Genomic DNA, 26,788 nt, shown 5'->3' with positions numbered 1-26,788 from the left:
ACAAAAGCAGGACAAGTGCTTGCCTCTAGAAAAATCATCAGATATTATAGGATGGTTTTTCTTTTGTACATTACAAATACCTAAACCAATAATCTTTGTACTGCAGATGACTATTTCTATATATTAGCTTTTTGACTGCTATGAGAAAGTAGATTTCTTAATTAGTCCTAATACGTGTTTAGAGGGAAGATAATCCTCTGCATTTCTGTGGCTAGGTACCTATTTGCAGTTCCAGTATTTAAAGAACTAGGTATGCAACCTCTACTTTCTATCACATTTATGAAGATTTTTTTCAGTGTTGTTTTCTGTAAGTTCCTTTTGTTTCCAGGATTTGATGACCAATATAACCATGATGCTGATCCTGCAAGTGCAAGGTGGGACCAACAGGTGGTTGCATCCTTAAAGCTTCCTTAAAGTCATTGAGCATCCTGTTTCACCAGATTAATACATGATAAGTGTACAGTCCTTTCAGATTAATATGCTACAGTAACTAGCTTTTAACCCTGAGCACCATGTGAATATCAAAAATACTGCTGAACTGCTGTGTAACTTCATCATTTTTTAATTCCATATAACAAAGAAGTGGCCAAGCTATTGTGCTTGCACCATATGCATCTCATCAGCAGTTTGGCTGCAGGAGAAAATGAACCATTAAGGTTTAATTTCTTGCCTTTGAATCACTTCTAGAGGATACTCTGCCTTCACCTCTTCGAGGTACGTGGCACCTGTCTTACAGCTCTCAGCCATACCGAGACTTTAAGTATAGCTCACAGATAGCCATTTTCACTCTTGGCCCTAATTTTCTTGTCTCTCCACTGTAGCTCCCTTTTTTAAACTTTACAACAGCCACCACAAAGATAAGATGATTATTTTATGTTGAAGAAACATCTTACAATGTTAAAGTATAGTAAGGAAAGAAGGATATGTGGATTAGGGAGTATAATTAATAGAATCTATGTAAGAAAATTCTCTTATGAGAAATGGGATATTGCAGTCACATTTACAATGATCAAAGAGGAACAAGGCAAGACAAGATTTTTCTTTTCCAGCAAGACCTACATCTATCAATGTATAAATGTATCTATATATGCATTTATATAAAAACCTGTACTATGTATATACACACCACAGAAATACATAAATACACATGACTGAAGAGATAGGACTGAACTATTACAAGCACATTAGAATTTATTCTGCTTTCCTCAAAAAGCCTGAGACATTTAAAGAAAATCAAAACTCTTTGCCCCTTGGAAAATACCACATTGGGTTGAAAATTATGGTAGAGCTTTCTTTCTGAACATCAAATAGCCCCTTCACACTACCTTCATTCATTCAGACATAAAGATCAGACTTTCTGATCAAAGACAAAGCAAAAAGAAGAATCATTTGCCTTCTACTATTGGAGATAATGGCCAAAACATCCATTTCCCCTTCTAAGACTAAGAGCTCAAGCAGTGACACCAGTCTTCAGCCTATAAAGTAGCTGTAGTACGGAACCCATCTTTGACAGTACCTCTGCTCATATTTTAAATATTTCTCTTAAATGTGCCCATCTGTAAAATCCAGACACTATTATGACTTTCAGAGTTCCAGTTCAAAGGACACAAAGAGAACAGTCCGCACAATCCTTGTAATCACTGTCCCTAAGCGTGCTTTGCTGATATGGAAACACAACCAATCATGATTCAAACAGGAGTGTGCACATGCACCAGCCTAACAGCATCTGTTCAGGTCAGTTCTGCAAACAAGAGGCACAATCCACTCAGCTGAAGCTCTGTCAAGTGAGGACAACTGAAGTCATTTAACAGGGGATACAAGAAGGCTTCTTTATACCAAATAAATTCAATTTTCTTTGAATTTGCTGAGAAGCATTTTGCCTATTCTTGCTATTTCACCAAACTTAAGACCCAACACCCCCTCCTTCCTGTAGATGTTTCATGCATTATAATGCTTAACTGTACTTTTCCTGTATCTTTTCAGCCTGTCAAGGTTTCTCTTTTGCTTATATGCTGCCTCATTACTGCAAAGGCCTTAAATGGCTTCTGACATTTAGCCTCTCCCCTGAAACCTCTAAGTTCAGAAGCTGACTGGGCAATATGATTCATCATCTTGTTCATATTTTATGAATTATTAAATACTTCTGCAATGGAATAAGCATTTCAACAGCAACAAAAACAACTGTAAAGTGTTCTACCAACTAGGACCACAGGCAAAAACTGGATTGGACTAAGATAAGGTTTAATCAAGTATTGGATTATGGCAGAGAATTTGGGAGAATTTATGATCCTCCCCTAACGCAGCAAGCCTGGCATCAATGTGCACATCAGAGAAAAGGAGGTATTTGTATCTTGACTTAGTTGATACAAAAGTTACATCTCATGGCATGCAGTATATTAATCTTTCCTTTTTTGTCCTAGAAAAAAATCCATATAATGTATACTACTGCTGAAATTGTTCAGTCCCTGGAATCTTTCAAGCAGATCCAAACCTGTAAAAATATATACCTCTCTTCACTTTTACTCAGTCTCAGTATTATCTTCTCTTCGAGACACTGAATTTTACTGACCAGAAATATGGTGCACTGCATAAAACAATTACTTTTTCTATCTGTTTAGAGAAGTATTGATTTTCAGTTTTGGGCAGCAGTCAGCTGTACTAACCCTCTGCTGCCACAAAATACCACAATAAAATACCTTCATTTTATGTTAAGCTCAGCAAGAGCTAGCCTTCTGGCATTCCAAGTTATTCTTCATCTCATGAGATTATGAAGGTAACTCAGATAAAACAACCATGATTTTCGTTGTCACATTTAAGTGGTGAATTTAACAGCCAAACTGACAGCTTGCTGTGTATATCTGGCAAGAAAGGAGCTGGCTCCTTGGGAAGGAATGAGCTCAGCATCTGCCTATGCCTATCTTCTTCCCAAGTACTGGATGCACATGAGTGGGCATCAATCAGGAATGGTTACTCTAACTGCCTTGCAGAAGAGAATGCACTTCAAACTCCTCAGAGGTGAACCATGACCTCCATAGCAGCAGCTTAGCTGGCATGCAGGAGAAAAGAAAAAGCTGGTACCAGCATGTACACTAGATAATACCTTCACAACACAGACCAGAAGCCTGAGAACAGTAAATGCCCTCTGAGCAACCTGGGAATCCAACAACAAATTTTCTTTTCCACATAGGCCTCAGGCAAGTCAACACCCACACAGCTGAAGTGCACTCTTGAAGCCACTGCCATAACGCCCAAAGACACAGAAGAGGACAAGCCCAAGACTGATCACATCTGGAGCCCTTTGCCTTTGTGGGGGGTGTTGAGTGGGATTATGCACACATACTCGGAGATTCCTCTTTCCATGCTAGATTGCCAGAAGGTCTCATCCTAAACACTGCAGACTGAGGCTGTTGTCAGCTCAAGATCTGTGCATTTCTTGAGTGCATCTTCAAATCCCTCCTTGCCTCCAGTGTCACTGCTATAAGAGAACAGACCTTGTGCATGCTGCTTTTCTTATGCAGGGAAAGCCCAAATGCTGCTGAAAGGGTTCAAGTGGACTGTGAGAACCAATGAGGATGCCCAGCTTAAGGGGAATATTTTAGCGAAAAGAAATGCAATGCAATTTTCCTTTGTTAAAATCTATAGACACACCTGAAGTGCCTATGTTCCTTGTCAACATTATCAGATGTAAAACATTTTTCTGTCATGACTAATTCAGAAGTCTGTGGAGGATATCAGCAGTATCAAAATAGCATAGGAAACTTTGGAATGCGTAATCAAAGTTTTTTTAAAAAAATCTGTTAGTAAAAATAGCAAGTTTCCATCAACCTCTCTCCCAGATGACACTTACAGTTTTGGTATTTATATGCATGTATAAAGTCCATTTCCTATTGTATTTCCCATCTCACAGCTCCTTTGGGAAAACCTAATTCATAAACAAACAATTCCCAGAGATGATAACTAAATCTCCCTAATGATCCCTTTCCATACTACCCAACAATAATAACAGAGGCACAGTCTCTGTGTTGCCATTCTTTGGTTGTGTTTATACTGTTTTAGTAATGATGTAATGGAAAGAAAGTGACAAGCTATTATTACTATTATTATGCTGAGGACTACAAAGAAGAATTGGTTTTCTTTAAGGTTTTATTTTTCCATTTAAAAATGACAGCCTTTCCAGGGCTTTCTAACCATTAATTGTTACAAAAGGTCAAAATATTCCATCAGAAACTTAAAAAAATGTGATACTTGAAAAAATGTTTTTTTAAAAACATTTATACATCTGATCAATTTTGAGCAATGCTTTTTATGAGCAATGTCACAAGGTTACACACTGTGGGCCTCAGCAGTCTCTGTGTATCCCATGCATGGGATGACAGTGACAGAAGTGACTATAGGTGACTATACTCTTGGCCTCCCATTTCCTTTGAAAAGAGTTGGGGAATCTGCAAGGCAGACCCATTCCTTTCTGGTCCCTTAGAACAACCATCCACAGCAACATGCATAGAGAGAAAGCTGGACTCTGTCCTCTTCCTCTCCATGCTGGCTGCGTGTAGGTCAAGAACAGCCCAGAGTCATCTCCTGAGATTGACTGAAACCTATGTGACTTCCCTGAGTACCACATATTTCAGGAACAGAACATAACTCATTTCGTCTGCCTTCCCTAGAGCTCTATGGCTGTTTGCTGACTTCTATTGAAAGTCAAAATCTAATTCCTTAAACAGGTGTACAGAGTTGGACTGAGAAATGAATGCACTTGAGGTTTGGCAAAGAGTTGTTTTGAGTTGGGGAGCAAAAGAAAGACACGGAGACCTGCTTCAGAGAGCAGCAGCTGAAGTTTCTGAAGGAAGCCACCTGAAGTGGGACACCCAGTGCCTGTCATAAAGGTCAAGGCTCAAGATCTGTGTGACAGCCTGGAGACATTTCTCCCATGAAGGTATTTAAAAATCAACAGGGGACATTCTGAAAAGAACAGAGAACCAGCAAAGCAGAAGAATGTGCCTATATCTTTCTTGTTTCTAGCAGCCCAGCTTTAGCTAGCTTTGGAGAGTTCTACATTAGCATGTTACAGAGTGCACAGTTCTCCCATGTAATTTTGGCATTTACATCAGTGCATTAGCAACGGAAATGACTTCCAAAGCAGTTCTCATTCTTTCGACTTCTCTTTGTCACAATAATGATTCATCTCCCAGCCTCAGCTCTCCATATGCTAGTAACTCCAGGAGACTAAATAAAAACATGGGAGAATAGGAATCTATTATGCAAAGGAACAAATAAACCTGCATTCTCTGCAATTTAAAATTCTGCAAGATTTGAAAAAGAATTTACTTTTGAACTCTAGTTTTGTACTGTCAAGCATATAGAGATGGTTTGTCAAGGCTAGGAATGAAAAATTATCTTCCAAAGACATACTCCAAGCTGACGGTTCTGCCTTTAGCTTTACATTAAACAACATGTCAGTACCGAACACACACTTCAAATGCATATCATAATAGACAAAAGGAAACAAACTATTTTGGAGCACCTCTTAGGGCTCAAAGTTAATGTCTGCTGAGACTGGATTTATTATATTAAGCACAGCTGAAAATTGTGCTGCAATACCCCAAGTCACAACACACAACTTTGTGTGACCATGTCACACCCAAAAGCTGTGTAGCTGGCTTCTTCAGTGGATACACAATTGTAGACATTTACACTACCCTCACAATATTAAAATCTTCCATTACCTGGCAATTCAAAATCTCCAACAAGTCTCAGCTGTTCTTACCAGACAGCTTCCTTAAATTGCAACAGTGCCCCAGGGAGCCTGTGTCACTTAGCTTAGTGGCCACCTAGCATACAATGAGGTTGTTATGGAGACTGATGTCTCCCCAGCAATTATATGGTGTAATTAGCTTGGCTGCTACAATATAACCATGAAGCTGTCTCCATGGAAACTACCCAAAAACCTGTATTTTTAAGGTTTCAACACCTAGTCTTTTTTAGAGACCCTTACAATGCAGCGAAGTTCACACTGATTGCCTTCTCTGCTTGAAGCTCAACTTAGAAACACATTTTCTTTTCCAAGGTATTTGCATAGTCCCCGTGGTGACTCACAGGAATCAACTATGTGTAGCAAGAATAAATGTACATATTTCATACAGTGAGGACCAATCACAAAGCAATAAGGATTTTTACAATTTTTAATCATCTTTATCCATATATGTGTACACATCCACATGCATGACGGTGGACAAGGTGTGTAGATGAAGCAAGTTCACTTCTACTTTTATGAACCACTTTTTGCAATCCTTGAAAACTTCAGGGTCACAAAACCTCCCTCTCTCAGATTAGAGATGTACTTCTAACCACACTGCTGCCAAAAAGAGCTCCTACCAGTAGAGTCCAGATGGGCCTAGGACACAATTCTCCCTCTCTCCCAGGGTTTTGGCTTGCGGCTGCACAGTTTTTCCAGGTTGGGTGAGCAGAGATCTTGAGACAGTCTTGCACAAAGTGCAGGATCTTTGCTGCAGGAAAATGCACTGTGTTTATGGAACTTCAATGGGAGTTTATGACATTTTTGCCTAAAGCTTTATGAGGTCCAAGCCAAGAAGGCAATGGAATTTCCAGCCAACAATCTCACTGTCACTTTTGCCTGAGCCAGTAGCATGCAAAGAAGACACTACTTCAGTCTACAATATAACCAAGTGAGCAATTGCCAGAAAACCAAATACATTCTTGTTCTGGTTATGACATACATATAAATTTTTTAAACAGATTTTTAAATTCCAGAATCCTGTTCCATTAAGGCAGAGAAGAACAAGGGAGAGACATTTAGTTCAGAAGGTACCCATGGTAGGACTCTTATAAATTTCCTGCAAGTAAATAGCCCCCAGCGGAGTGTTTTCTAGCACTTGCATGCTAAGCAGCAGTGAGAGAGGAATTAAGATGTATACAAATTGAAGCACATGTTTTGGCAGGGGTTTTAAGATTGCAACAATGTGGAAAAGCATGAATTCTTTTTTATTTCTCTTGGTTGGTTTGCCCCTGGAATTACAGCAGATAAAATCCTCATGTGAAATGCTGTATGTGATGACTGGTGCAGTGAGTATAAGAAGGCTAGAAGCCCCAGATGACCTGCAGTTGTGGCCTCGCCATTTTATGAGAAGCAGAAAAAAGAGAATTTCTGCTTTAATAAAAACATCAGTACTTTTCCAACCATTAGGATGGATATCATCAATTATTTTTGCACTGACATGAAGAGAGATCTAGTCTATCCATTCTCTTCAAGACACCATGGGGAGCAAAGAAGCAAAACCACAGACACAAAATATAAAATCCAAGACTATAGGAGTCATTCTGAATAGCAGGAGGGATTCTGAACAGCCACTATATATTGGGGGGGGGAAGACTAAACCTGCTGGGGTATAAGTACAGTTAGTACACAGAACCCACAGATAAGAGATGCTTTCAGACACTCCTGCAAAGCTGCTTTCGTAATGTCTGGCAGCCAGCACTAAACACAGGATGACCTGGGGCATACACATCTCAAGTTAACAAACAAGGAACCAAAGCAGCTGTCAGAGAATGCTTTTATGTATTAGGGAGCCTCCAACACTGTTCAGATAAATTATAGGTTACATAATAGTGCCTGGGATGTTTATATAGAAAATAGTTGCATACTCCTGATCCAATTATTCTGTATTTCATTCCAACCCATGCATAGGAAAATCAGTAAACCTCAATGCAACTTAATTTCAGTTATTCAATTTACTTTCTTCAGGTGAGGGAGGAAGAAAAAGAGAATTGAAAATCCACTGACCTTCCCATTTGTTCTGTCTGTTACAACAAGCTGCTTCAATAGGTTCCTCCTGGAAACAAGCTGAATTCCCTACTACAAGTTTGTTAGGATAACACTAAACATGATATGGGAATATGAATTCAGAAGTACCCAGTATCTTGTTCCATTTTTCCATTCTATTAATGATTTAAATTATTTCTGCTGCTTAACTTTTAGAGACCCTAACAGGCTTCATCACCAGACATAGATTGGTAACCTTAATCAAAACAAATTCACTGACAGCACTGTTAGAGCTCATTAGCATTCTCACCAGATGCTTCTGTCTGTATATATGAGCATCTCCAGTTTTTTCTTTCCAGTACATGACCCATGATACTAGCACAGTCCAAATTAAAACAAGAAATCTCAGTACAGCTTCAAATCCTTGCTCTTCTGGGGATTAAATCTGTGCAAGGTTATGACAAAGCATTTCATATTGCTTGGACTTCTTAAAAACATTTTCTTATACAGATCACTGATTTTTTTTTTTTTTTGCATTTCTCAGGAATGTGTACAGATATGACTAACACATACACTATCTGCTTTCACAGAAAAAGTGCAGAGAGCATTTTTCACTATAATTATCACACAGGACTTTGTACACAAATGAAACTTGTGCTTTATCTGACTCTGTACAAAGCAATGCTCTGACATGAAAGCTGTCAGAAATCATTACAGGGAAGAATTTAAAACCCTCATGCATTGATTAAGTTGCTGCAGCCAAAGTAAAGATCATAACAGCAAGTTACAACCCAGCTCCAGTTTTTAAGTGAATGAAAAATTAGAGAGCAGGGAGGCCAAATATGTGGGCTTCACAAAGAATGTGTGCTCGGATGTGCAAACCCAAGCCGATCAGATCTCATGGTTAATTTATTGGAAATGAAGCTGTGACAACGATCTCAGCCCCAGCTCATCCGTCACATAGGTACAAAGCATCCAAATGGAAAACAGATTTTCCGATTCTCTGCACCTCCCTAGAGGCCCGTGCTGCTGTCTGAGGACTACAGCATTCTCCTTTCTTGGCTCATTTGCAAGATAAACATATTCTGACCTCAAACGCTGCTCCTTCCCAACTGCTGGTGAAAACTCCAGTCAGTCTGAGAGATTAAGAGGATGATCTAGGGCACTACTCAATCCAAGAAAAATGCTCATGTGGGAACGCAAAGCTGTTGTTGTGACCAGAGGCGGTTTATTTTTTTTTTTTCACTGGATCCCATTCTGCAAGTCCAGATACAAATACTTTCTATCTTTATGCTTTATCCACATTAACTTCCTTCCTTTTCATTTTTTTTTTTTAAAGGGAGCCAGACACTTAGACTTAAACAAATTTTTACAGTGCTAGTTAAATGCTGCTTTTCTGCACTTACGATGATTTAAGATGTGACTGACACAGCCCTTATACCCTGAGCAATGAGCTGGATCAGTATGTAGTTTTAACATTTTCAAACACCTGCAGAATGTAGTATTGATCTGACAGATGGAACTCAAATCTTAACTCCACAGTACATAAATTAATAGTTCCTTGTAGATACACAGTTCCTTGCGAGAGTTTTTTGGGAGCTGGTAGATCAACCCTACTCTTAAGGCAAGCTCCAGTTCAACTCTTGCTTTCTGCCTGTCTGTGTCTGTCTCTGCTTTGATCCTTGTTCTAACACCGACAGTATGGTGCTTCCAAACTTTTCAAGCATTCACTGATTTCTAACCCCAAATCAGCTGCATTTCAGTACTTGGAGCAGCAGTTCCTCCATGCTCCTCATTCATCCTTAGATGGGTATGGTACAACCCTAAAATAAGTCACATAGCAAGCTTTAAAACACTAGTGGAAGACATTAGGGAAACTGCTAGTGCTGATAAATTTTTTAGTGCTACACACAGATCTCATGTCTTCATTATTATTGCCCTCTTCAAACTCAAGATAAGACATATAATTTGAGCACTGGGTTAGAAGCTACAACAGGAAAAGGACAAATTGCTGTTACAAAAACCTTCCAAGCAAGATAATTAAACCATGTCCACTAAAAAGCACACACTTTTAAGGCTGAAGAACAGAAATTCTCCCAGTGACACAAGGACAAATTTTTAATTGCTATGAAGGCATATAATTTCATTGACAGTGGTGGCTAGAACAAATTTTGTATCACTTATGTCTAGAGGTGGCCAAACCCCCACAGATCTAGAAACACTTGAACTACGGGAAAACTTTGATCCAGTCCAGACTTTATGGCTCTGATCCACTTCAGCTGGGATGGACACAAATCTGCTTAAAATATATTTCACAACACAACTTTGCCTGCATTTTTTTCCAATAGGTCACAAATACCACATGTAAAACCATTTACCCTCATTCACAACACCTATTAGCAGAGCCAGCTATTCCAATCTCCAACCCAGAATATTAAACAAAAACCAACAAAAAAGCCCCCAACAACCAACAAAAAACACCAAAACAAACCAAAAAATAACCGTCCCCAAAATAAAAAAAAACCCAACAGAAAAAAATCCCAGTGACAACAAAGAAACAAACCACCCTACCACCAAAAAAACCTGCCAAAACCAAAAAAACAAAAACAAAACCAAAAATACTCAAGAGCAAGTTTTAGATCAGTTGGCTTTGCTACCAAGGAGCAAGAAGAAAGCTAAGGTGCTAAAATCTGAACAGTCAGAATGTTTGGAAGAACTTCAAACTAGTGAGAAACGCCATGTGACTTGTACAGTGGGGAACAGCTTGCAAAGCACAAACCAAGTCATATCACTTCACTCTAGTTATCCCCAGAAAAAACAGACTCATTTGACTACAGTTTCTAGAGAAGCATATTATGCAAATCTATGGTTTGTGGGGGAGGGGGGGTTGATAATGTAACAATTTCATTCACTGCAGTAGGAAAGGTGAGATCACAAACCACATCGGAAGGTTGTGGTTTTCAAGACAACCTAGCTGAAAGTGACAAAACTAAGTAAAATCTAACCAGGGAAAAGGAGTCTGACACACTCTTTTGACTGCATTCACCACAGAGAATTTACAAACTGAGTTGTTAATATCTTAAATCATGTACAGCCAGACCTCAGATCCACAGATCATAGGATAATTCCAAAAGGAATGGACCTCAGGAGGTCAGACTGGATTGCTAAGGGCTTTATCCAGTCAGGTCTTGTAAACCTTCAAAGACGGAAGCAGCACAGCCTCCCTGGGCAACCTCTGCCCTTGCCTGACTTGTCTTTGGGGTGAAAAAAATTTCCCTTGTACCTAATCAGAACCTCTTTGTTTACTGTACACCCCTACACAGCACTGTGAATAGCCTGGATCTGTCTTTTGGATGGTTTCTCCATAGCTACTGCGTGGCTGCTCTTTCTTAGGTGCTCCCAAAGAGGACCCTCTTCCAGGCTGAGCAAGGTTGGTCCAGCAGCTACTCCCCAAAATGCAAGTGATCCAGTCCCCTGACTATCCTGGCAACCCTCTGCCAAACTCCTTCCAGTTTATCAGTATCTTCCCTGTACTAAGGTGCCTAAAACAAAGCTCCCTATTCCAGATGTTGACTAACAAGTACTGAGGAGAGGGTCATGATCACTACCACGAATTTATTGTATATCCTATTATAAGTACAGCCCAGGACACTTTGGGGTTTTTTAGCTGCTAGGGCACACTGCTGCATCATTTCCTCCTTGCTGTCTACCAAACTCCCAGGTCCTTTCCCACGGAGTTGCTTCCCAACTGTGCAGTCCTCAGGTTCTATTATTGCCACCGATTCTTCCTTCCCATGTGCAGGGCTTCACATCTGCCCTTGATGAATTTTCTAAGATTTCTGTTGGCCCATTCCTCCAGCCTGTCCACATCCCTCTGGAAGGCAATCCTATCCTCCAGTGTTATTGACAGGTCCTCCCAATTTGGTGTGCCTTGGAAATGTGAGTGCACTCTTACTTCTCATTCTTCAATAAAGATGCTAAATAGGAAAGGACCCAGGACAGATCCCCGTGCCATTCCGATTGTCACAAGACTCCAGTTAGAGCAGGAATCATTAACTTCTACCTTCTGAACCTGATCCTCCAACCATATTTTTTACCCATCTAGTTGTCTGCCCATCCAGACTGTAGTACCCTAATTTCTATATAATAATATTGTGGGACATACCATCAAAAGCCCTGGTAATGTCAAGGCAAATGACATCCTCAGCTCTCTTCTGCAACAAAAACAGTGATAGTTTTGGTATTGAACTTCAGGGAATTAGTTGTAACTCTTGGCTCAGGAAAGACACACTGGAAACAATGGCTGGTGCACATACTCACAGAAGGAGTATTCTCCAAAACACTTTGGAAAGTATAGGGTTGTATTACTGGGATTCAGTAGTCCAAATCCTTAGCTGCAATCATCATCCCAGTTCCATTAGACTCAGTCTACACACAGTGTTTCATCTCAGATAATTATCCTGGGATATTACACACCTGATATTTGTGGCCTAAGCTCTACATGCAGGTTGCACAGACAGGTCCAAGGAAGCATCAAGAAGGAATAGCAAGAGAGATGCAGAAATTCCTCAGTTCGCCTGGAAGATGTACAGATCCACTGTGTTTCTATGAGGTCTTTCTCTTACCTTTGCAAGGAAACTCCAGGCTGCATATTGCCCTGAGGTTGTGCTGCTTTTTAGCTTCACTGTGTGCAACATCAGAAAGAATCCCAACAGTCCACTGCAAGGGATGGGGAAAGCTTGTTAATAAAATCTCTTAATTTCAACTAAACAACCTCTTACAGGCATCTTGGGTTTCCTAATGAAGAACTGCAGTGTTAATCCCATTTGGAGAAAGAAAGCTCCAAGTGGACAAGAAGCTTACATTATGCCCAGTACATCTAGGGTTTTGTTCAGTCAGTGACTAGAATCTGAATAAAGTCTGACATTCTTATGGCTGGTCTCTAATGCACTTGCATAATAAGAAAAGTAGAGATTATTGAAAACATGAGGTGAAATGTTAACTTCAGGCACTGAAATGGCTCTGAATAACAGCAATGTTAATTTCAGCAGGAACCACACATATTTGGCAACTAACTCACTTCAACCTCCACAGAGCCTCAAACTGAAAAAAAAATAACCACTGGAAAGTTTTTGCCTGAAGCTTTCAAGCTGTTTAAACTTCATGAAGCCTAAATTCCAATTAGGAAGTCAAATACATCTCTACTGTCTAACAAATAGATGGTTCAGTAGTGCTGGGAACAGGATACTTCAAAGTTTTCTGCTGACAATTAACAGAATTTTGATTCTCAAGTCTTATAGGACAGCAGTCCCCAGCACTCCTGTACCAAGACTACCCTTAAGGAAATTCTGTTCCACATCTCACCAGACTTCATGGAGTTTATGAGGCTTGGCTCTGGATTTTGTCTCACTTGTGACAAATGTGCAACTCACTGGTTGTGAACCAGTGGAACAGTGTAAACCAGCAAGCAGGCAACAGAAAGGGACTTCAAAATATGTAAGGCACAAATTACTGTGAGGCATAAGAAATTACTAAGTGCTGTGGGAAGCTGCATGGGAAAGGAGATAGGGTCAACACAGCAGACAGGTGGTGAAGCAAGAAGTGCCTTGGTATTCACAGAGGGTATGCTGTTCTGGATAGTGATGCCATGCAGTTTGTCCCTTCTCTACAGCAGCAGGAAGGGTGGAAAATGGTGGCTCCTCAGGTCAGAAGTTCTGTGCTGGGCTTCACTATATCCGCCAGGTGCTGTACCCTGTGCAATACATGTGGCCAAGTTCCATCTCAGCTGCATGTCCATACAGGCACCAAAGAGCAGGGTAAGATAACTTCCCAGGAGTAGAAGGCATTAGGAATTTTTGCACTGAGCCATAACACAAGATCCTTTAGAATGTGTGTGAAGTCTGAAGCCAAGGATGCAGATGCTGCTTCAATGAGAACAGATAGGCCTAAACTCAGCAACTTGTTGCAGAGGATTAAGTGCTGAGCAGTAGAGCATTCCACTCTGAGAAATGAGTGAGTTCAATGAACCAACATTGCCCATACTTTTAAGAGTCCAACAGCTTAAGTTTATTCCAAATCTTCTGCCCTGCTGTGAAGGGCTTTCAGTCATGAAGATTTGAAGATATTTAGTGCAACTCAAGAGATAAAAATGTGAAACAGCAAATTATAATCCCTAAAATATTGATGCCACGATTAACACCAATTTATTTCATTAAATAAATTGAGCACTTTGCACCTTACTGCTGATGCTTCAGACACTCTGCAGAGGCAGTAGATTTAGCTGCATCAATTGCCCTTACCTTACATTGCATAGGTTTTCCTCCAAATCCCACATATCTATAAAGACACTAGATTATAAAATGTAAGAGAACAATTGAGATGTTTGTTTCTCCATCTAACCATTCCTTTCTTCTTCCTGTAGTGTGCAGTGCTATCTACTACACATGTACTGAAGGTGGGCCCATGGAAACAGAAGTGGAAAGCTACCACAGAGGCAAAGTTCTAATGAAGTGAATGAGAAGAAAATCTGGGCTAGAAAGATATCTATTAGTGCCTGCAGACATACCTCACCTTCAAGAACAATCGATTTCACCTACCTACAGAATTCCTAATTGAGAGCAATTGTAGTGTGGATAGACCACACTTGAAAAACATAACGAAAACCTATGTACATTGGAAATTACTTAACAATCATTCTCAATATCCCCTTTCAACAGAAAATGCATATACAAGTCAGAAAATTGTTATCAGGAAACATTTTTGCCATTAGTTAGCATGAAAATATATATTTTTTTTTTTTTGCTGTCTTAAAAATACTTTAATTTGGTAAAAGACTGGGGGAAAGACAGGATTTTTAAAATTAATTTAAAAAATTAGAATCTAGGGGGAACATATTTATATTCTCCTGTGGGAATTATGCCAATATGCAATGAAGTTTTGTTACTGAAAATAATGGAACACTTGTTAAAGCTTTTCCTTTTTACCCAAACCAGCATTCTGCCAAATAACAAGATGTACAGGCAAATAAACCCATGGACACCCATATACTGCGGAAGACTAATACTTAGTAATCGCTGCAAGCAGCAAGTAGGGGCTAATCTGACTTCAGAGGTGTTTGAGAGATGCTATGTATCAAAGCTTTGCTACATTGGGTAAACATCATTTTACTGGTGACCGGGAATTCTCACGATCAGAATGCACTCACTCAAGGACACACATATACTTTCAGCACATTTGAATTTCATGCCATGAAATGCATATGCACAGACATCCAAAGATTTATTCTTTGCAATTCTACTGGCTTATGGCAGCAGAAACTAGTATAAGTAAGGCTTTACATGCTACAAAAATTTTAACTGAGAGTACAGGCTGGAAGTCAATTGAATCTCTTCTTTTGAAAACATCTACATGACTTGTTATAGAGAGGTTACCTGGCACAGCAGCTGCTATGAAACCTATAGAAATACAGGAATGGAAAATCCAAGGCACTGAAGAGATCACCTGAGGGACAAAGCAATACACTCAGTACATGGTGGGAAAAAAATTACCCATGGTTACAAGCAATGCAACAGCAATTACATGAACATTACTGGTTTAACATTCCTTTGAGCCTTTACAGCTGGCTGACTTTTCATTTATGATGCTTTCCACATTTCTGGTGTGTTTAATGATTTCTTTCTGACCTTGCTTCTAGCTAGTTCTTGCCTTTGTTTGAAAAAGGGAAAAGGGATACCTAAAAGTATTCTTTGCCAGTATTCAGAAGGTCCTGCGTAAGCAACAGTTGCCAGTGGACAGACATGTATCATATCCACTTCTTTTATTACACAGCATGTGATAGCTCTTACTGAAACAACAGGAAACACAGATATATGGTGGCTGTTTCCCCCTCTGGCATTCGAACTCTGCAACACAGAGCATGTTGAGAGGTTTAAATAGTTCTCCTAGGTCTAAGCAGAGCTCTTGAGTACTTGCATTCCTAGGAACCTGGGTCTTGGTTGCTCTTCGTGGCAATTCCAGGAGTTCTCTGACCCTCAGGCTCTACAGATTTGCATGAAGCTCCATCTTTCCACTTTTTGAAATACAGGACTGTTTTGCTTAACATGTGTGTCTGTCCTGGTGGGGGTTTCTTATATACACAATCTGCACCACCAGGAAAAAAGGGGAATTTACGTTTCTTCAAATGCCTCCTTCTTTGCTGTTCTGGCTGAACAAATGTCTAATGAAAGCAACAGATGATCATCTTTACCCTTCTAATTATGAACACATCAGAAGGTAGGAATATTAGCCACCATAAAATATTAAATTTCTCCATTTTTACCACCTGATGTGCTGCAACTTCAAATCCTGCCATGGGCCCAAGCAATTGGATCCGTGTTATGAAAGCAACAAAACAAAAACTCTGCATAGCACTGAGGACAATGCAGAGAAGGAAACTCACTTCTATATGGACTGCTGGGACATTGCTCTGAAAAGGACATGTTGACATAGGGAATCATTGTTCTTTACCATGCACCACCTCAAAAACTGTTCTTTGTTGTCTGTCCCATACTGCTTGTTTGCAAAGGACAGCTAAGAATGGTATCGGGAAATATGCAACATACACCAAGGTATATACCCTTCTCTCCTCTTCCTACATGATAATGTACTATTGGTCATACTCAGGGCTAAAATCCTAAGGGTTTGGTCTCTCAAAACATGCATAGAAAGCAAAAGCAACATGGAAACCTAAAAAAAGAAGAACTCGAAGAACTCAGTCCACTTTACCTGCTGGATGCGATGCAGAGGCCAACAGCACTACACTAAAAAAAAAAATACATATATTAATTGGGTACTACAGAACATATGACATGGGCTGAAGGCTATAAATATTCGGTTTTGTGTTTGTTTTTTCATGGTGAAACTTATTCCAGTTAAATAGAATAACTGAGGCACAAGTATCAAATAAAGGAAAACAAAAGTTGATTGGAAAGGAATGTCTAGGGTCACCTAATAAAATTTCTGGCCTGAAGCAGGACTATCACAAATATTTGATCATGCCCTCTGGTTCTACCTCAAAAAGGCCTGTCTCAAAAACCTGCCAGCATAGAGATTTCACACCACTCTGGGTAACTTGTCCCAGGGCCGCTCTACCCTCCTAGCAAAGAAGCTTTTCCTACTGTTCCATTTTTAAACCACCAAAGTTGCAATGTATGGTGGTTGTTCCATATTATGCTGAATATTGCATTTAGACAAGTTTAAAAACGCATGAAAATAAAACCAAGTACCAGCCAGAATGTCACACTTTTCAGATAAAAGTGAACAAGAAAACCAGCTGTGACCAGTACTTTATCTGAAGTATTATCACTTAAGTTTTCTGAGGCCTTACAAAGACCTCACCCTTTTGAATTTGCAGTATAGGTTGTATAGCACCTTTTTTAGTGTTACTGATTCTTCTTGTAAATTTCTCTTCTTCTTTTTTTTCCAAATTTTTCTTTCCAAATTGCTTCTAAGGCTATCAGACTACAGATCTGTTTGATTCTGAAAAGTTCCCATTCATCTACATTCTGCAGTGCTGTGAGATGGGATAATCATGCATATCTGTAGAGCTATAGCTTCTTCCAGTTACCAACAACATACATCCATGACAAACACTTCCACTGGTCAGTGGAAGAAGAAAATAGCATCGCGAGAGTTTGCTTCTTGATAAGCAGCAAGCACTGCACTTGCAGTGGTAAAAAGACGTTCATTAATGTTATGAATGCTCAAGCATTCCAGGCTAACTCCCTTTTCCAGTTAACACAGCTACTGTTTTTAAACCTGTTCACTCACAGCTGCTCCCAGCTCTCTCCATGACCAAGCTTCCATGCTTGGTGACCTGCCCTTGGCAAGCTTTGGTGAAATTCAGCATCATTCAGAGTCACCTGCAGCAAAAGGAACTACTAAGAGCACAGAAATCCCACAGCCAAGGAAGCTCTGGGGGGAAGCTCGTCACTGAAATCAGCCATGGAACACAGTAGGCTGAAGGAGGAAAGTGTTTATGAGGGCCAGACAGGCAGGTGTTTGAGCTTCACATTTCATAAGTCTTTGAAATGCATCATATGGTACAGTATCTTCACATTCTCAATATTTAGATATGTTTTTAAAAAGATGTTGCCACAAAGGTATTCAACCAGGCAAAGCAGATCACTTACAATAGGTAATTTGCCCTACCCCTTCCCTCCACACATGGGTGCCCTCCCTGTAAAGGGATGCCAAGAGTAATTCACAATAAACAGGCCCAATTCCTCAGTTTCCTGGTAAAGAGAAAAAAGGAAGCAAAGGTCTACTGCTTTTGACTGAATAACAGAGAAAACAGGAGACTGACAGGGCAAGTGAAACTGTATCAACAGTGATGGGAAGTAGGGCTAAACCATGTTTCTCCACTTGCTTTTTGAATTATTATATTTTAAACAAGAACCCACTGAGACTGGGAAATAGTCAGAGAGGAACTTCCTTCTGCAACCAAGAGGAATTGATAACCCTAACAGACACCCCAGGTTTTGGCCCAAACAAAACAACAGGAGAAAACAAAACCTTAATTGTGAAGTGCAGGGCAGGTTAAAGCAAATGGATTAGATGGCATTACAGCTGCTCTGTAGCTCTGCTCTGAATGAAGCATCAGTAAAAAAGACACGATGATGCTGTAAAACCAGATTAGGGATTCAGAGGGTTCTAGCAGGACAGCCTGGATATGAGGCTGCAGCAAAACCAAATTCCCTGTGCCGGATTTCTCTGCTCCTCTTTTTCCCCCTGTACTCAATACTGAGGGCTGGGTCACTCATGGTTTCCCTTCTGGCTAAAAAGATGTTTTGTCAGCAAGAACAGTAATTTATGCCGGCAAAGCTGCCCTTGCCTACTGCAGAAAATCTCCTTTAGCATTTTTAATTCACAAAAGTGACAGATTAGCAGCTCTTCCAGAAGCCAGATAAAGTTTTGCTGCATAGAGTAGAGTCTTTACCTCATACCTTTGTCAGTGCTCTTTATTCAGCATTTGAAATTCTCCTGTATCTGTTTTCTCCTCACCAGTGTCTGCTAGGCCATGTGAGTATGCCTTTGTGAACAAATTTCAAACAGGGACAGATATTGGGATGTACTGAAACTTTTTTGCAGGCTCTTCACAAGAAGTAAAATATCTCTACCTGCCTCAGCACAGGAGAAAGCCCAAAAGGAGGAGGTACAACCTGCTTCTAAGACATTTATGTCTCCCTCAACATGCCAAACAGGCACTACTACCTCTCCCCTCATGCTATCCCTCATCAGCTAAGGGGGAGAAATCTGGCTTCTCCTTTGATAAAAAGTGGGGGAACAGAAAGGAATAAAAGAAAATGTAAGATTACGAGAAAAAAACACTAGAAAGTAGAACATTAATGCAGAAGTCAGAGTGCAGAGAAATACAGTACTGCAGTATAAAAAAAGGGGTGGGATCAAGAGGATTGGAGGATTAGAGGCAGGATCTTGGAAGTACATTGACCTTCTTCTCTTCCTCCCTGACCCAGATGCTCAAGCGCAAGGGAGAGGGATGAACTGGATGGGGTTGGGCACTGAGAAGCAACATTACCCCTCCCTTCTCTGCATAGCACAGCTCTGCTTTCCCTCCTACACTTGTTCCTGGGCTGGCTCCTTTTTTAAAAGCCACTGAATAATCGTGTTGGAAGTGATGAAGTGAGAAGAACACCAGACTTTCAACATCAGCAAATATTTCTTCAGATCTGTTTGATTCTGGGAAGTTCCCATTCATCTACATTTACTTAGGGTGTTCTTTTCACCCAAACTGTTCCAGATTTTAAAACAAGAAACAGTGCATGGTGTGTAAGGACAGCATATGTTAGGAAACTGCTCATTTCAGTTGCACTTCTGGAAGCATCCAACAGAGCCTTCTCTTACATATATATATATATATATATGTTTATTTATTTATTTATACTCTAACATATTGGTGGATTCTAACATCCAGTAATTTGTGGCAGATCTTTTAATCTGCTCCATGCAGGTAGTCTGTACACTGCAGTAGAAGACAACTGTGCTTTCATACTGAACTAAGAAACACTTTGAACAGCTTCTATTACAATAATCCTATGTATTTTTCTTAGTTATTAGGAAAAATTTCTTCACTAAAAGGCTTTGGAATCAAGCATTGGAATAGGTTACCCAGGGCAATGTCTGAGTCACCATTCTTAGCGGTATTTAAGACATGTAGTGCTTAGGGACAAGGTTCAGTGGTGGGCTTGGTAGTGCTTGGTTAATGAACTCAATGGCCTTATCTTCTCCAAACTAAAAGATGGGATGATTCTAAACACTATCTGGCTGTGCCCACACAGCTGCATGTCAGCTGTCTGATCTAGGTTAGAAATAAGGAGCTTTAACGACCTATTGATAATAGTGTTAAGAGTAGAAAGTTGCACTGATACCACATTAGCCTTCATAAATCATGGAATCATACAATCATGCTTGTATAGACAAGACCTGCGGTACATATTAAATTGTCCTGTCCTGGAGGTGGAACTGGGATCCTGTTATGGCCAGAACATTCCTTGAGAAGACCTGAGAAGAGGAAGCAGCATATACCTTAACACCTTCTAAATCACAAACTTAAGTGCTGGGCACCCTCTGACAGAGACAATCCACGTCTACAGTTCTTTTGAGCCAGAACTGCCTGTGAGGAGTTAGTGCTCATTCAGGGAACATTCCTTTAGTCAGTGATATTTAAAAGTAGCTCTGATTGTTTTCTAGAGAAATTAGGTCTGTGCAGTAAGCTGTGTCTACACAGCTCCACGTGGCTCTCAAACATACTGAACATCTTCATCTGGATTTGGGAAGCAGCAGTGATCTCTGAGATAACTGTGCGCAGAGGTCTCACATGGAGACAAACACTGCCAGTGGCTCCTGCCAGAAGGATTTCAGCCCTATTAGACACTGGAGGTGACGTACCATAGAGGAGACAAGGAGAGAATTTCTGCCAAATTTTACACCCTTCCAAACATCATTAGCATTTTGGTTTTTTTGTATAAACAAAACTCTAAAAGAATTCAGATGTCACTTCTCCCATTGTCCATGGTACTGCTTGGTTTCCCTAGGCAAGATGAGAGCCAAATGCTATGAATTCTGAGCTTCTCTAACACACAGAAGTATATACACATACAGATACATAAACATATAGATATACACAGACCCAAACCAAGCAAATAAGCATTCTGTTTGCTACCTCCCTTAAGCCACCTGTTTTCCAGCAAGTTGCTTTGCACCATCATCTTGTAAGCTGTGCTGACCTTTAAGCCTCTTCTTGGGGAAAAACTTTGACAACAAATTTTTGCTCTTAAACAGATGTTGAAAATAGCCATCTTCCAATTTGCATAAATCTATTGTTGGACTGTTTGTGAGTTTGCTTTCTGTAAAAAGAACAGTTTAAAATACATACACCACTGCACCACACAGCTCCTTAGCGAGAAGTTTCTCCCTTTCAAAAGCTTCCAAATAAATTATCATACTTTCCATGTAATGTGGGACTCCTGCTCTCTGCTGGACACAAGTTCACAGACTTCAAAGGACCAAGATCATGAACTAACAGAGAAGCAGCCTAGCCCTGACTTTTCAATCAAAGCTGAAAAATTAAGACCTTTGGCCAAAATCTGAATTTAAAGGTTCAGGTCTAGATGCAATTTTCAACTAAAATGACAACTGAGAGACAATTGGGCAGCTGCCAAATGAAAAATCAATTGATTTTACTGCTTGGTTCATGACTTCCCTTCAGCACAGAGAAGTAGCTACATCTCATTCCAGACTTCATAGGTTATTTCTGCATGTGGCAGCATATTTGCAAATTCCATGACTAATTCTTCCAAAGTTTCAATGAACACACCTACCTTCTTTGTGTGAAATTGATTTGCTTTGCATTTCATAGTAGATGGAAAACAACAACTGACTTAAACAAGAGCCTACTTCAAACAAACTGATATGCAGGTATTGTCCATTAATGGGACCCTGGTGAATCATAAAGGCAAAGCAGAGGCCTGCATTACTTATTTATGGAAATAGGAGATTTGATTGAACTAAGACAGAAAGACATACACAGTGTTATCATATTGATGATGCTCACAAGATAAATGGGAATTGAAGGGAAGCAACTGTCCTACACTGGTGTCCCCGAAGTACTTCTATCAAGGATCTTTCATGTGGTCAGATAAGAGCATATATCCATCTAATCAAATAGACCAGCACAACTTCACTTTTGTTATGCTTATTCCCAGCTTATGCTCTCTCATTCCTTCTGACCACAGAGGGAATTTCTTTGAATTTATTTTTCATACTTCATAGTGTTCCCAAATTACTTTAGGTATGAACCCAAGAAAAGAGGCCAAAATATATTAGACGTGATTCTGGATGGAGGAGAATTGAATCAAGTCTCTAGATGCCTTACTCTAAATAAAGCCTCACAAAAACCGAGCAGAAGCCATGCACATTGAATGTCCTGGTTTGTGGCTCTTTGAAGAAAAGACTGGATTTAAAAAAGCAGGAGAATCTGGTCAGTGACTCAGACTCTTTCACTAGCTACAAAGTAACAAGTCACTCTTATATCTCCAAATCAGAAAAACAACTGAAAGTCAGAATTACTCAATCCCACTAATGGCACTCTGAAAAATCAATTACTGCTCATGTTCTTTGCACACAGTACTTTTGTAATCACTACCTCCTCTTCTGGCAATTTTGTACAAGTTTTATTTTCTGGAGTGGGGTATTACCAGGGAGTTACTCAGTAAATATTATTTCTGGAAGGGACAGATCACTTGTGCACGTGGTGATTTAAAAATTCATAATTAACACCTCAATACCTCCTCAGGTGTATATTGGCATGTCTATCTACAACTGGAGCCAAAAAAATTCAGCTGCTAAGACATTCAGCTTAGCACTGTTTTTTCAGTGAATGTCCTGCTAAATAAATACATTTAAACAGTGGTAGCTGTAAGTTTCTTCAACAAGGCACAGTTGAAAATGAAAACATATACCACATAAAACCAGCTATGGTGTATCAAAGACTTATTCATTTTACCTGAATACATAGTTGATGTACTGTTGGTCCAGATCACTGGGAGAGGAGGGAAAGAAAAAAAGGGTTTTTTTAGCAACGCACTTCATTTGGTGTAACAGATCAGTAATATACAGTAGTGCTGTAATATTTCATTATATTAATTTATACAATATATAATAAGGTAAGTATTGGGTAATACTAACATTATATTATAATTATATACATTATAAACAAAATATAGTAATAATTTTATCAACTCAAATCAATTAATCATCAATAAACCAACATAATGATTTACACAGGATCCACACATTATTTCTGTTGTTACTGTCAGTAGGAGTTTCATTTAAAGTGAAGATAAAGTGAGCCTGATTAAAATTTAGACCATTTAACTAGAGAAGGAAAACGGTTTTGAAATAAATAACCTTTTCCATGCATGTATTTTATACATCATATGCAGTGTCAACATACCCATCTCCATCCCTAAAGAAAACTGCAGATTACAGATTCTGTGAACATGCAATGCCACCTAATTCCAAGACTTCTATTGTGTGGATGCAATTCTAACATGTACATGGTATTAGTGCAAGGTTTCAAGGTGTTAAAGGTACTCAGCCATTCCCATCCTGTGGAAAGTCACCAGTTGCTTAATACTTCAGAGACTGTCACAAAGGGAGATACTGACAGATTCATACCATGCAGCTTTCCACTTGAACACAGACTAACACTTCCTCTTAGCACCTGTGCCAGTAATTAGGGGTTCTTTTTCCAGGGCTGAATCATCACCCTTGGATAATACTGTTTAAAACTAATTCAATGTTCCAGTTAGCAGTATAACTATCAATAACCACATGCTGTTGTTACCAACAATAAATAAGGCTCATCTTGCAAGTCATTAATGATTAACCAAGAGTGGCCCAGCTCCTAATGATCATGCAGAGCTCCCTGCATCACAGTCATCTCTCTTCATAAAAAAATAAGAAAACACATTACCTTAAAGATCCAGGTTTCCACAACTTGTGAAACACTTTGTAAGCCCCTGTAATTGAAATGACGTGTAATTGCCATCTCGTGCAATCATTCTGACAAACAACAGCTTGATTGGCCATGGTACTAGCAGACATGGAACCCCTCTGAATTACAGTTTAGCAACACAGCACAAAGGATTCCTAAACCATGAGTAAAACGAACCTACTGCTTCAAATTAATGGTTTTCAAAGTGTTGTCAGCTCTGAGCACAATCATGCTTTGTGGTTCTGCTAGTCCTTCTGAGGACATCTAACTTACAGCAACAACAAAGGAGAGACTCTGTGTGTGTGTGTGTGTGTGGTTTTGTGTAAAAATACATACAGAGAAGTGCCACAGAATGGGTTCTTCAGCCCACACCATTTTGGGGGTAAGTACTATGATGTATATGTTCATCTACATAGAGCTGTTGGCTCTGAGCCATCTTTCTTATTTGAAGTTCTCTCGGCTCTAGGGTTTCCAAGTCCTTTACATTCTTGACCCACCCATCTACCTCTTGTTAGCTTCCATTTCTGTTCTGGGTAAAGATTTGAGCACTCAAGGAGGAAATGACAGAGCTTCAGGCTGTATTTTTTCAGACCCTTTCTTCAAGGCTTTGGGATAATGTTTTTGATCCACAGAGAAAACCCGGATACGGAAAGGTAAATCCAGTAGAACACTATGAAATAAATAGATGTCCTAAATCCTGCCTCCATTAGACAAGTTGAAGGCTAGAGCACACATCCTTTCTGTAATGTTCTGTCTTGATTTACTATGCAGTAAGTTAGTTATCTGTTTGCCCTTTCTTGTAGCATCTTCATTTCAGTTGATAGGAAATCTAATTACACAAATAACTCCCAATAGCCATATCAACAACTCTCAAAAGCGAGAGAAATGGAAGGCAGCTATATTTTGAGCATAAACATTATGTTGGCACTTCCTACACATTTCAAACACACAAAAGAAGCATTCTGAAGACTCTCTATGAAATTTTCCACCTCCATGACCAAGCACAGCTTTACAAATGAGACCCCTTGGCTTTGAGAAAGCAAGAACATCACTCATCACAGCAAACAACAATTTGAAGTGGAAAATCCATAGCTTTTACTTTTATATCAATGAGCAAACATTTCCCATATAATATTTCTCAAAAAATCCTCCTAAAACTATTTCTTTTTTGTATGTTAACATTTCAGATGGGGATCTCTAGCCCTCCCTAGACAGGAATACATATAAACACATTACCTCTGCCCTGTAAATTTTACAGTATGGATAGAAGAAATAAAGAAGGGATCACCCCTAATCTACAGACAAGACTTAACATATGAATGAGTCACTCAATATATAGGAGTCACTCAATATATAGGAGAGATAAAAATCAAATACAAGTCCCTTATTATCTACCAAAACTGGATAAAGCAACAAAACCAAAAGACAGAAATCTCCTGGTTAAATATCACTACTCATGTTTTCTTCAGATTTTCTGGGTCTGACTGTTTCTAGCTTTTAAGGGAACAACTATGATTTATCCAAATCATCGTTTGGTCTGAAAAAAAAAAGACAAAAGAAAACCTGATAGGTTATGCAATTCATAGTTAAAATTTTTTAAAAAATTATATGATTGCCTAAAAAACCCCAACATTTCAACATCCTTCCTCTGGGACCGTAGTCCATGATATTTTAGTACATTTTTGTCAGTTTTTAAATAAAATCTGTGTGTGCAACAAAGCTCCAAGTACAAGTTATTGTTTGGTTTTTTTTTCATGTTTCTTCTCCCCTCAGAAAGAAGTCTCTCTCAGTAGGCAACCATCAAAAAACAACCAGAAAAACTTACTGCTGATTAAAATTGTATGTGCATTTTCTCATCCACTGTTAACAGACTGCAATATGCAGTTTGTTCTGTTGTTGTTGTCAACATAAAAGCTATAAAAAGAATGCACTTTCTTATATTTACTGATCTTCATTCTTTCCAAGTGTTTCTTATATATAGAGTCTCATATATCAGTAACTCCATAATAAAGCTGGTTTCTCCAACACATTTACTCTTCCTAATTCTTTTTCTGGAAGAAAATTACTTACCAACACAGATCAAGTGAATTAGAGCCCATAAATATCCGTTTGGATCAAACTGCAATAAAGAACATCTACATAAATAAAAGCACGATCACGTAAACATACATATTGCAATTTCCCTGCAGTTAGCTTTGCAGAGCAAGTACAGTGAGTGGGAGCTGTGCTACAAAGAAAGGGAAGATGACTAAAGAAGACTAGGAAGACTGAAATTCTTCCTCTCACACTTAGAAACCTGGCATATGCCAATTACACAGGCTCTCAGCTCGTCTCAGCAAGTGTAATTCTATTTCCTTCAGCTGTGTACACCAATTTAAACAGTCTGAGCATATGGACCCCAGACTATTTAGTCTTGTATTGGCAATCAGGGACAAGCAAGACAAGCAGAGGACCATCACAAAGATTTTTGTCTTGTCTCTTGTCCCCTCTGAGCCTCTGCAGATGCTAAGCAGTCTCTCCCCAAGGCTCCAAGTAAACAGAGTACCCAAGAGGACTTCAAATGAACATTTGTCTGAGCAAAGTAGGTCCTCTTCACAATCAGTAAGGGAAAACCAAGCATTTTTGAGAGGAATTCACCTGGCATATTTTCAATGTCTGCAGTCAGGTGAGGTGAGTTATGCACCAGGGGATCCTGCTCTGCACCATGAACTATGACGAGAGCTAGTGCAGGTGCAGCATTTCCAATAGCTACATTTGATCAGATGTATCCAGACAAGTTCCAGACTCATCTGACTTCAGGGGTATCTAAAGCAAGAAAGTAGCTTTCCTAAGTCTCCAAAAGAGAATCTCCAATGAATTGATCTTTGCTGGATGGAGCAGTCTCTGGAGGAACTTCCCTTCTTTCTCAGGTAGCTACAGAAAGTGTGTAAAGTGAATACAAACCTATTTCAGGAACT

At 39.5% G+C, this 26,788-nt stretch overlaps 1 protein-coding gene across 4 annotated transcripts in view; it reads right to left on the bottom strand.

Annotated features, from left to right (window-relative positions):
• TMEM241 (transmembrane protein 241) overlaps nucleotides 1–26,788 on the bottom strand; it is a 55,662-nt gene that overhangs the window by 12,326 nt on the left and 16,548 nt on the right. For 2 of the 4 annotated variants that reach the window (XM_066182487.1, XM_066182493.1), the window contains exons 8-13: nucleotides 25,902–25,950; nucleotides 23,811–23,856; nucleotides 22,839–22,874; nucleotides 16,541–16,575; nucleotides 15,208–15,277; nucleotides 12,403–12,496 (exon numbers count right to left, since the gene is read on the bottom strand). In XM_066182487.1, the coding sequence (XP_066038584.1) occupies nucleotides 12,403–12,496; nucleotides 15,208–15,277; nucleotides 16,541–16,575; nucleotides 22,839–22,874; nucleotides 23,811–23,856; nucleotides 25,902–25,950 (330 nt within the window). The remainder of the gene's footprint in view (nucleotides 1–12,402; nucleotides 12,497–15,207; nucleotides 15,278–16,540; nucleotides 16,576–22,838; nucleotides 22,875–23,810; nucleotides 23,857–25,901; nucleotides 25,951–26,788) is intronic. The other 2 variants (XR_010720701.1, XM_066182498.1) reach the window with 1 other exon arrangement.

The sequence above is a fragment of the Chamaea fasciata genome, unplaced genomic scaffold (assembly GCF_029207755.1).
Source record: "Chamaea fasciata isolate MVZ Bird 193981 ecotype frontalis unplaced genomic scaffold, bChaFas1.0.hap1 SCAF_1, whole genome shotgun sequence".
NCBI lineage: Eukaryota > Metazoa > Chordata > Aves > Passeriformes > Sylviidae > Chamaea > Chamaea fasciata.
Note: the sequence above shows the minus strand (reverse complement) of the source record. Positions and strands in the feature narration are given on the sequence as shown.